At 47.7% G+C, this 11,490-nt stretch overlaps 1 protein-coding gene across 7 annotated transcripts; it reads left to right on the forward strand.

Annotated features, from left to right (window-relative positions):
- Positions 1–3,216: 3,216 nt before the first annotated feature.
- Positions 3,217–10,179, forward strand: FBXL14 (F-box and leucine rich repeat protein 14). 7 transcript variants are annotated; one of them, XM_049627039.1, is made up of 3 exons: positions 3,449–3,536; positions 3,638–4,645; positions 6,034–9,442. In XM_049627039.1, the coding sequence occupies exons 2-3, from the start codon at positions 3,711–3,713 to the stop codon at positions 6,119–6,121; spliced, it is 1,023 nt and encodes a 340-aa protein (XP_049482996.1). In that variant the 5' UTR covers positions 3,449–3,536; positions 3,638–3,710; the 3' UTR covers positions 6,122–9,442. The 7 variants fall into 7 exon arrangements, with proteins under 7 accessions (XP_049482991.1, XP_049482990.1, XP_049482992.1 ...); XM_049627034.1 differs by lacking the exon at positions 6,034–9,442 and adding an exon at positions 9,967–10,179 and having other exon boundaries at positions 3,217–4,645; XM_049627033.1 differs by having other exon boundaries at positions 3,217–4,645.
- Positions 10,180–11,490: the final 1,311 nt, after the last annotated feature.

An 11,490-nucleotide genomic window follows, 5' to 3' on the forward strand; every position in this document is an offset into this window, starting at 1 on the left:
AAGTGGGGGGGGGGGGGTGAACAGCTATCCACAGGATTTTCTACATCGGTATCCATCTTTCTCAGATAATCAAGGTCTCTGCTCTCTAATATGCTCCATCCATTTTTGTGTCCCAAATCTGAGCCTAAACCAAAATCCCCAAGGAGCCATTGCATGTGAAAATATTTTAAACTCTGGCCTGTCTTAAGAACAATGCACAAGCTCCAGGGTTGAGAAGCCAGTAGGACTAATCTAGGCTCATGGTCTCCCAGGGTGTTAATACTGGAAGGGTCCCTGAAGATTATCCAGTCAAATCACCCTACTGTTACATAAGGAAACTGACACCCAGAAAGGGGAGACATTTTCTCAATGCTATAAAAAGTCACCATATCTCCAGACAGCATAGGGCTCATTTGATGCCACACTTCCTTTTCTCCACTAATGTTCATTTTCTGAGATGCTTCTTGATGTTTATTTTCCTATTTGTTGAACATGAAAATAATCATATTACTGCAAATCCTTGAAATATGTTTGAACGTCTTCAACAAAAGCCTCTATATTAATAAAACTCAGGAAAAAGTTTTGGTAGAACTAGGATCAAGTGGCCAACTTCTAGAGAAAGTGTTTCTGGGCATCACTGAATGACTCTTCAGAATTGAGAACAATACCCTGTCTAGAGGAGGAAAACCAGTAAGCTCCTTTTCTTCAGGTCATGCTCCCAGTTTACAAACCCGCTCCCCCTACCCCATGTGTGGTCTAGCACTTTGTTTTGTGTTAAGTAGGATTAAGTTGTTTTGGACTGATACTTTGACATCGATACAAATACATCTACATCTACAGAACAACAAAAAAGTGACTTTCATGTAGAGTTTAAGGTAAAAATTTAGTCATAAGTGACTGAGACAAACATAAGGCCAGATACACTCTAGGAGAAGAGTGTTGGCTCAGGTATGGCCTGAAATTATTGCCTCAGCACATCTGGATCATCTAGGTGACTAACAGTACAGTCCATTATTTCAGAGAGGTTATAAAAATCTATGGGCCTCACATCATGTGTAATGTGGGTGAGGTGGCAAATGTGTAAGAGTTTTTGCTTCTGCATTTCCTGATTTATAGACAGGAAAGGTAGGGACACCTGGGTGGGTTAGTCAGTTGAGCGTTAAGCCTCTGACTTTGGCTCAGGTCGTGATCTCACAGTTTGTGGGTTAGGGCTCTGCACTGAGGGTGCTGAGCCTGCTTAGGATTCTCTCTCCCTCTCTCTGCCCCTCCCCCACTTGTGTGCACAAGGTCGCTCTGTCTCAAAATAAAGAAAACTTTAAAAAAATTTTAAGAAACAGGAGAGGTGGATGGGGGTGTGTGTAATATATATTCTGCCTATTAGTGAATCTGTATGCACTTGTATTGGTCTCTTGAGCAAAGAGAAGTGGCCAAAAGCTAATCTCATATACTGAAAATGGAGCCCATTCAAAATTTTGTTCAGGTCCTCAAACAATCAATGAAACCATTTTCCTTTTCCGATAAACAGATCAGGTTGTCCTATATCAAGTTGTACGGACCCATAAGTTCATTAAAAATAGGGTCATTTTCTCTGATGCAAAGATTCATGGTTTGGGGATAGTTAAAAGGAAACTCTGAAATCCTATATTCAGTGTGGGCATTTCAGACTCAGGAGCCACATTGTAGAAAAGAGCACTGCCCTGGTTCAATGAAACAGTTGACAAACCAACAAACATTTGCTTGGAGCATTTTAAACCAAGCCCAATAGTCATTGTATTTTATTTAAACAGTATCTTTGTGTTTGTACATACAAACATACTATCATACAAGTGTCCGTAAAACTGTATGTAGTCTAAAAGGCTGGGGAGAAAGGAAAAGATCACAAAACAAGGCTTAGGGACGGCTGCTCCCTTCTAAGTGTAAAGCAGGCTGAGGATATGGGAGGACATCTGTGGCGCTCCCGACAGTTCACTTCACAGTTCAGCAGCCAAGTGCGGAAGTGGAGGGAAGTTTTGATGTAGAAAGTACTCACAGAGGCGTATGGACACAACCAGAAGATGCTAGATGGAAGCAGCAATGGATACTTCTAGCACGAGGGCCGGAGAGGGCCAGTGATAAGCTAGGGCGGAGATGAATAAAGTCGAGTTTCTTCATAATTTGAGGCACAAGACTGGAGAGAAAGGAATCGTAGGAAACAGCCCCGTTGGAAGAATTGGGGGTGTGATAGCAGAGACATGTTAAGGGGCATTAAGGACAGTAAAAGAAGGAAGGAGAGTTGGAGTGATGATTATTGAGTACTACCACTGGAAGAGGGTCTTGCAAGGATAATAAAGGGAGAAGGGTGTAAAGTAGGGGTCAGGAATTGCGGGGGTAAACTATGGGAAAAGACTGCGCAGACGTCAGCAGCAAAGAAAAAGAGAAGGAATGGGGTTGGGGCGTGGCCCAGAAAGGGAATGGCTCAATAGCGGGCTACGGGGTGAAAAGGAGAAGGGTGGGGAAGAGCCTGGCTGACAGCTGCTCTCAAATGGCGCCTACAGGGTTAAAAATCCGGGCGGCCAGACTAGGAAGAACTCGGTTTCCAGGGTAACGGCTCCGACAGTTCCGGCAGCGCAGGCTCGTACCATTGCGCGAGCGCGCGCGGGGGGAGCGCGGCGGGAGTGAGGGAGGGGACGCGCGAAGGAGCAGTCGGGCAGAGGGGTCTGGCCCGGACTCTACCAAACGCGCGGCCCGCCTGCTCGCTCCGGGCCCGGCGCCGAGCCGCGCTCCGGCCGCGCCGGCCGCGGCGTCCTCCGTGCCCGGGCCGGCAGCTCCCAACTGGCCGCGGACGGCTGGGGGGAGAAGGAACGTGCGCCCGGTGGCCCGGATTGGCCTCCAGGTCCCCCCGCCTGGGCGGCGGAGTGCGGGCGGCCCGGGCTGGGAGGTTTGAAAAGCGGGCGAGAGACAAAGGCAGCAGGAAGCCTCCTCGGCGCCCGGAGCCCGTGCTCGCAGCCCCCGGGGCCCCCCGGCCCGGAGCAGCAGCGGCGGCGGCCGGCGGCGGCAGTGGCAGGAGGCAGAGGATGCGGCAGGGGGCGTGGGAGCGGCGGCGGAGCGGGCGGAGCGGCGCGGCCCGAGCGCGGCGTGGTTAGACCCGAGGCGGCGGAGGCGGCGGAGGCGGCGGAGGCGGCGGCCCGGCCGGGCTCGGGAGTGAGTGAGAGGGCGCCTTCCCCGCCCGGGATGTGAGGACCGAGCGGAGCCCGGGGCGGGGGGAGGGAAGGGAAGGGAGGCGAAGCCGGCAGGAAGGAAGGAAGGACGGACGGACCAGGAGGAGGAGCGGCGGCGGCGGCCGGAGCCGGAAGGCGGGGAGGAGCCGTCCGTTGGGCCCGAGGCGGCGGCGGCAGCGGCCGGGGCGAACCGCTCTTGTCGCCTCTCGGGGCAGGAGCGGCGGGGCCCGCGCCTCCTCCCCCCGGCGCCGCGGAGGGGGGAGGAGGAAGATGGAGACCCACATCTCGTGCTTGTTCCCCGAGCTGCTGGCCATGATCTTCGGCTACCTGGACGTCCGGGATAAGGGGCGCGCGGCGCAGGTGTGCACGGCCTGGCGGGACGCCGCCTACCACAAGTCGGTGTGGCGGGGGGTGGAGGCCAAGCTGCACCTGCGCCGGGCCAACCCGTCGCTGTTCCCCAGCCTGCAGGCCCGGGGTATCCGCCGTGTGCAGATCCTGAGCCTCCGCCGCAGCCTCAGCTACGTGATCCAGGGCATGGCCAACATCGAGAGCCTCAACCTAAGCGGCTGCTACAACCTCACTGACAACGGGCTGGGCCACGCGTTTGTGCAGGAGATCGGCTCCCTGCGTGCCCTGAACCTGAGTCTCTGCAAGCAGATCACCGACAGCAGCCTGGGCCGCATAGCCCAGTACCTCAAGGGCCTGGAGGTGCTGGAGCTGGGGGGTTGCAGCAACATCACCAATACCGGCCTCCTGCTCATCGCCTGGGGCCTGCAGCGCCTCAAGAGCCTTAATCTCCGCAGCTGCCGCCACCTCTCGGACGTGGGCATAGGGCACCTGGCCGGCATGACGCGCAGCGCCGCCGAGGGCTGCCTGGGCCTGGAGCAGCTTACGCTGCAGGACTGCCAGAAGCTGACTGACCTTTCTCTAAAGCACATCTCCCGGGGGCTGACGGGCCTGAGGCTCCTCAACCTCAGTTTCTGCGGGGGCATCTCGGACGCGGGCCTCCTGCACCTGTCGCACATGGGCAGCCTACGCAGCCTTAACCTGCGCTCCTGCGACAACATCAGTGACACTGGCATCATGCATCTGGCCATGGGCAGCCTTCGCCTCTCGGGGCTGGATGTGTCGTTCTGTGACAAGGTGGGGGACCAGAGTCTGGCTTACATAGCTCAGGGCCTGGACGGCCTCAAGTCCCTGTCCCTCTGCTCCTGCCACATCAGCGACGATGGCATCAACCGCATGGTGCGGCAGATGCATGGGCTGCGCACGCTCAACATCGGACAGTGTGTGCGCATCACAGACAAGGGCCTGGAGCTGATCGCGGAGCACCTGAGCCAGCTCACTGGCATAGACCTGTATGGCTGCACCCGAATCACCAAGCGCGGCCTGGAGCGCATCACGCAGCTGCCCTGCCTCAAGGTACTCAACCTAGGACTCTGGCAGATGACGGACAGTGAGAAGGTCAGGTGAGGGCAGCAGCACCTGCTCCCCTTGTCCCACCCTGTTCATCCTCCAGTCACCACCACACCTCCCCCCCCCCCCAACACTTGACATGCACACTTACACATAGATCATTGTAGTGGATGAGATGGGGGCAGTGACACGAAGCCTCAGGCTCATTTTCTCCCTCCTCCAGCACCTCGGCCCACTATGCACCCATTCTCATTGCATCTGGGGTTCCTCTGCTACCCCTACCTTAACTCCCCTCTCTTTTTCCCTGAGGATAGAGAGATTGAATCAGCTACTTACCCACCCACTTCTCTCGGCAGGGGGATGGAGGACTGTTTGAGCTACTGTATCCCCCACTGCTTTGCATTTGGAAATGGGGGAGGGGGTGGGGAGTGACTAGTCCTTAAAACCCTGGGGAGTTGAGGAAAATGTCTGCCTTCACTTAAGCTTTCATTTGAATACTGTGATCTGGTTTTTATTTTGAAATGTATAAAGAGCAAACCCAACTACCACGGCCTTTTCACCCTTCTTCCTTCCACTTTGTAACTAATCCCAGGCTCTTCTCCTCCCTTCTCCTACAGTGCTCTGCTATTCACGTTCATTTCCTTTTTATTGTCTTTCTTTTTCTTGTTTTCATTTTTTAGAGAAATTCGAAATCACGGTCCTTTTTTTTTTCTGCTGAATATAGTCTATATATTATATATATATAAATTATATATATATACATATATATATGTCTGGCTACCTCGTTTTAGTTTACTTTTTTCTCTGAAGCCCTGGAATTCTACAAGAGAGATATTTTGAGACTGAAACATTTTTGTGCCTAGACTGGAAAGATGCCCATTGGGTTTGTACGTCCATTTTGTTTTGGCTTCTTCCCAAACCCCATCCATCCAGTGTGTCCACTTCCACATTCTGGCTAGAATTTTTTCTCCCCGTCCATTGGGATTTGAGGGCCCAATGGTGTCCATAAATCTTGACTTAATTTATAGCACAAATGTGTGGAAGAAATGAGAGTTGAACTTTTGTTTGTTTGCTTGAGACGCAGATTGTGTCTTGAAAGTGATTATTATATATGCAAATTCTGCCCTACCCTCACCCTCTTCCAAGTTTCCCCACAAAAAGGTCACACAGTGAGGCTTCCTGTTGGAAGCTGAGGGGCAGAGTTGGCCTACGGAGCCCCTGGGGCTGTAACGTGAAGGGGAGGAGACTGAAACTCCTGTCTCATCTCTGTTCTGTTAATAAAATGGGAGTTTGTGGGTTTTACAAAAATCTGTTTCTAAATGGAGGAATAGATGGCTTTCTTTATTTTGGTGGGGGTTGGGACTCGTGGCTTTAAAAAAAAAAATTGCTTTTGAGTAAGATGTATATTTCTGTTGGAGTTTTTGTTTGTTTATTTTTTTAGAATCCTCCACAGCAACCTGCGAGACCATGGAGTTAAAGAAACCCAGAGACCTTTATCAATTAATTGTACTGTTTGTGAATTTGTATAAATAATAACAAAGATCCTCTTAAAACGTTTATATTCTTACAGTAAAAGGTTAAACTGATATTTATATAATAAAAGAGGAAATATGAAGTATGTTTTTGAAAAAAAAAAACAAAAACAAAAAACCTTGTATCTGTGAATTATTTTGAAGGCAGTGTGTGTTTGGGCCCACGCCAAAGTAGGAGGTGCTGTTTGTGTACTCTAAGAGGAAATAAGGTATAGGGTTTGGTGCATCCTATGTGGTGTGAGTAAGCTCACAGTTAAACATTTATTCTGTATAAGGTTTACCACTGACATCTAAATGTTTTGTTTCTAGAAATGTGACTGGACTGGAGACTGGTATAATTCTTGGTTTTAAACTGTCAACAACATGGAAATTTTAAAAAGCTGAACAAAATGGAACTTTTTAAAAACGAGATCTGTAAGAGTCACGATTTCCCCAGGGTGGAAATGAGATCAAGGGGTCCTGTTGAAAAATGGCTCATGGGATGTGGAAGTGGGGGAGAAAGAGGGGTTTCTTTCCACTCTGAGTGGGTGTGGGGAGGATGTGAAATGGTGAAGGGTGGAGGGAACTGAAGCCATTGTTCAGAAAGTTAAAAGAGCGCTGTCCTTGCTCGCTCTCTCTCTTGCTCACTCATGCATGCTGAATCTCACAGTGTGAGTGAGGGTCCTAGTGGAGAGGAGGAAGGCAGTTCAGCCCCTCTTTTTAACATTCTCCTCCAGGCCTGGCTGTATTTAAGCACTTTCCTGGGGGATGGGGAGGTTGGCCAGGAGTTCTTGCACATTTGCATTTTAAGCACTTCCAGCTCTGAAGCTGGCCACTCCATCCACTGTGGTGAGGGTTCTTAGACAGAATTCTTCAGGGCAGATAAATGAATACCAACAATTCTAGCAAAGAGTTCCCTTTGGTAGACGTTAACTAAATAATCGACACCCTGTGGTTGGGCTGTGGAAGTGGAAGGGTATAAGCGCTCAAACAGTGGAGCAGTGCATATTCCTGGTTCACATAGGTCTTTCTCGTTGTTTCTGAGATTTTTTTTAAACCAAAAATACTGATCCCAGCAAGAGATAGTAAGAGTGGTATAAAACTTTCCTGCAAAGACCCCTCTTTCCAGGAAGAGAGCTAGAACCCAAGTTTCTCTCGGGGTAAGGTTGTTTTGTAAAATTTCCAAGCTTTCTGCTGGAGCCTATCACAAAAGCTGCATTGTTCCTTTTTGGAGAGCTATCACAATTGGGTCTAATTGAGCCTGACACTAGATCCATCTTCCTTTTCTTTGGGGAAGGTGTGGATCTCTTTCTTCCCTCTTAGGTTGCAAGTGCTTATGGCCTGGGGCGGGGGGGGGGGGGGGGGGGTGATGTGTGAACCCTAATAAGAAGTCTGGACTTGGAATTAGGGTCAGCTTTCTGATTTGGCACTATAATGCATGAAGGTTCCATAAGCTCTAAGTTCCTTAGAGGATCTTTCTTTCTCCCAGACTGCATGACTGTACAGATTCAGTCCATCAAAATTTGAGCACCTCCTAAGTCTGAGACTCTGTGCTCACATTCTTCATTTTAATACACAGTCCTACCAACTAACAGGAAGTTTTCCACTTTTCTGTTTGGTTTTGTTTTTTACTTGCAAGGCTAAATAAATATAAGCCTGATTAAAGGTCGGTGAATGAATGTTTGAAAGTTAAGATCATGGGCCTACTGTCCTCATGCTGAACTGGGTATGCTTACTATATCTGGAGTGTCTCTGGAAACGATGAATAAACCATTTACTTTCATCAGTCAAGGTTAACTGTTTATCTCTCAACCTTCATGGGTAGAAAGAAATGAGTATGTGTTGAGAACCTGTGGTATGCTTTGCATGGTACCTGAATATTTCTCCTTTTAGTCTTCAAAGCAACCTGTTGAAACAGGTATCCTTATTTCCAGATAAGGCATACTACTTGCCTTAAGTCACCCAGCCACTAATTGAGGGGAACCAGGACTCAAACCAAGTCCAGTTCCAAAGTCCAGCTCCCTTCCGTACCTGAGAAGGTTTAGTTACTGATCGTACCTTGGTTTCCAGTAAGGTGACCTCACAGAAATGAGTGGCAGCTGATTGATCACAGTGTGGACAAGCTCGTGCCACAGGGCACTACTTAAAGGGAATATGGGTGGATCCGATCTCCGCCATACCTACAGGAATTAGAAGCACTAAAGAAAATGATAAGATGTTTTGTGGGCGCTACAAAAGTTAAAAAGCACTTCAGGGCAACTTTTAGAATAACAGGAAAACCTGGTTCAGGTATTTGCTGAAACTTCAGAAGTGAAAAACCAAAATAGGACCTTAGTGTAAACTTTATCATCTAGAAGTAATAAACCTCATAGAAACTGGGTAGTGGTGAGGACAGGGCTCCACATACCTTTCTTTTCTGAGCCTCATTGGGCAATAGCCCTTGAAGTCTGTCTGGAAAAGATTATCAGTGCAACCTCACTGGGGTTCAGACAGTTTCTGCAGCCCCATAAGGACCATGCTAGGCCTCTAGCTAGAAGTGCTGGGCATTGTTGCATGATGCTCCCTGCTGTGGACTCCCTCCTGTGAGATTCCTCAGTCCTAAAGTGGGGGAGCCCCCCCTGCCCCACACCTGATTTACCCCACATTTGGCAACAGAGACAGGGATGCTTGCCTAACTTACAGCCTGTCTTTAAATAGTTTAGAAAATTCAAACTGATCATACTCTTTCCTGATTCAAATCAACAAAGATCTGAAAAAGCAAATGTTTCTTTCATTGGAGTTTCCTTTTAAAGGTAAGGACTTTTCTCTTTAAAAAGGACACTTGATATGGAAACTGAAGTATGGCCTGTTCCCTAAATCCTGGTGCTTTCCTGCAGCAGTTACTAGATAGACGCTGGTCTCAGAATTAGTAAAACCTTTTTTACTTTTGACTTAGAAAATGTGAACTCAAGTTTTCAAAGGGGAAAGGTATGGCCCCCAGAGACCACTGTGTTTTCAAGGAATAAGAACCTCTTGATTAAAAGATCAGATTTGTAAAACAAAACCAAGACCTCATGCAGCCTCTGACAACCGTCTTTTGCCAGTCCCCTGAAAGGGGGAGCCCCTGGCCTCTGCTCTCAGCTGCCCTGCTGGAGAAAGGGAGGCTACAGTAAGTCATGTATCAGTCGCCCTCTCTGGTGCCCTTCTCTTCCCTGCATCTCACATCACTCCCTTTTAAGTTCATTTTATCCACTTAGTAGAGGGCAAGACCTAAACTCTGTATGCCTCTGAACTCCTATGGAGGCAGGGGTGAGGCTTTCTGATGAGATAATGTGGAGCACAGGATTAGAAACTGGAAAGCTATGGGGCGCCTGGGTGGCTCAGTCGGTTGAGCGCCGACTTCGGCTCAGGTCATGATCTCGCGGTCCGTGAGTTCGAGCCCCGCATCGGGCCCCTGTGCTGACCGCTCAGAGCCCGGAGCCTGTTTCAGATTCTGTGTCTCCCTCTCTCTGACCCTCCCCCGTTCATGCTCTGTCTCTCCCTGTCTCAAAAATAAATAAACGTTAAAAAAAAAATTAAAAAAAAAAAAAAAAAGAAACTGGAAAGCTATGGTCAAACACAGGCCTGTGCTTGGGTTGCATATCTTGTTTTTGTTCCAATATGATGTAGCAAGTTAAAATATTTTGAAAAATGAATGGTATCAAACAGATAAGACATTCATATTTGGGTCACTGGCAACTACTAGTTTAGAACTTAGCAAAGGTAAGTGCACAGCTGGAAAGAGCATGTACTTTCAGGTCTTGCATAGAAAACGAGTATTTCTAGACAATGAGTAAATTTAAATGTCCACAAATGATCAGTTTCAGTCTTTTCCTCTTTTCCAGGGATTGCTCTGATTTTGCCTGGTGGAGTTGCCTGTACCAACCCAGAACATTTGGTACTATGTAAAGTCGAGTCTTCCGGTTAAGGTGGAAGAGAAAGTAAGCTTGAGATCTTAACTGTGCAGCACTAGTGTGGGGGTGGTATGTTGAGCATCCCCACAAATAAAACAAAACAGAAGTGGAATTCCTCTGCTTGCTGTTTGTTAACCCAGAAAAGTGCACATTCTTTTCTTAAAAAAAGACTTCGGTTTTTATTATCTCATTGTGCTTAGACTATAATTGTGTAAAGCACAAATGCCACATATCCTTGTAAGTTCACTTTTATTTGTGATGGTGGAAAATAGTGTCAGTTGCAAAGAAAAGAATGAGGTCTTCTGCAGCAGCAAAGAAACTTAAGAGGGGACAGTGTTAGGGACGTGAATGCAACCTGCTGGGAGAATTTAGTCATGACACAGTGTTCACTTTCTGTCTCAAATGTTTGTTTTCACAAATCTGGTTGATACCGCACAGTTGATTTTATAAATGGGGAGAGAGGCTTGACAAAGGTAGGAGGGTTTTGCCACGGTGATATGAGGAGTACTTATCAGAACCGACTGCTGCAGACTTGACTGACCACCTCAGAGGGTGATAAGCATGCAGGTAGCTCTTTGATCTTTCCCTGAGGTATTGTAAAGGGCCACCCTAACCCCTGGCTTCAGAAAGGTGCTAAACCAGGGCCTGTTTTCATTGGGAGTAGGGAAAAAACAAAAACAAAAACAAACCCCACCAACTGCTGAAAGTTACTACTATTTAATATGTATTATTACGTTGTGCAAACTTAGATATGTCTTGTCAGCATCATATATAGAGTTATTTGAGAAGCTGGAAAACTAGTGCAAGTTGGTAAAGGGCTCTAGGGTACTGAAGTAGCTAGTAGTGTTAAATCTGTTCCCTGTTGTCCTCAGAGGAATTGAGCCAGTTTCCAGAACACTGCTTTGTCACAAATAGTGATGCGAAGTACGAATGCTGTAAGTCTGTGCTGGTGTTAAGAGTTCTCACATGTTCAGCACACTACAATGCCTGTCACACAATCCTTATAAAGTAGAATCAAGTTGCAGGATCACCAGCTATTTCCTCTTCATTCAAAGGTAAAAAGGCTTGACTTACCAGATGTTTTAGTTACAAATCCCTCTTGTCCAGAAAGAGTACAAGGGTCTAATTTGTTAGTATCAGGCACTCTGTTATGTTTATTGCTCCTCAGTTTATGTAATCCACACTCCAGAAGGACGGGGCCTCGCACACAGCTGTCTGTCAGTAATTACTACTCATATCATGGATTCGAGTCACTGGACCTGGCCTGCGGGAAAATCATTCTTTGAGACCAGATTAACTTGTTATAAATAGCAAGGGATAACTCAGCACGGCTTGCAAGTACTATTTTCCTCATCTGAAAAGAATATGAAAATGTTTGCAAACATCCATAATAATATTTCTCCTTAGGAAATCCTTACCCTAAACTGGCATTTTAATGCACACATTTGTGTGCTA

This window comes from Panthera uncia, chromosome B4 (genome assembly GCF_023721935.1).
Source record: "Panthera uncia isolate 11264 chromosome B4, Puncia_PCG_1.0, whole genome shotgun sequence".
In the NCBI taxonomy this organism is placed as follows: domain Eukaryota; kingdom Metazoa; phylum Chordata; class Mammalia; order Carnivora; family Felidae; genus Panthera; species Panthera uncia.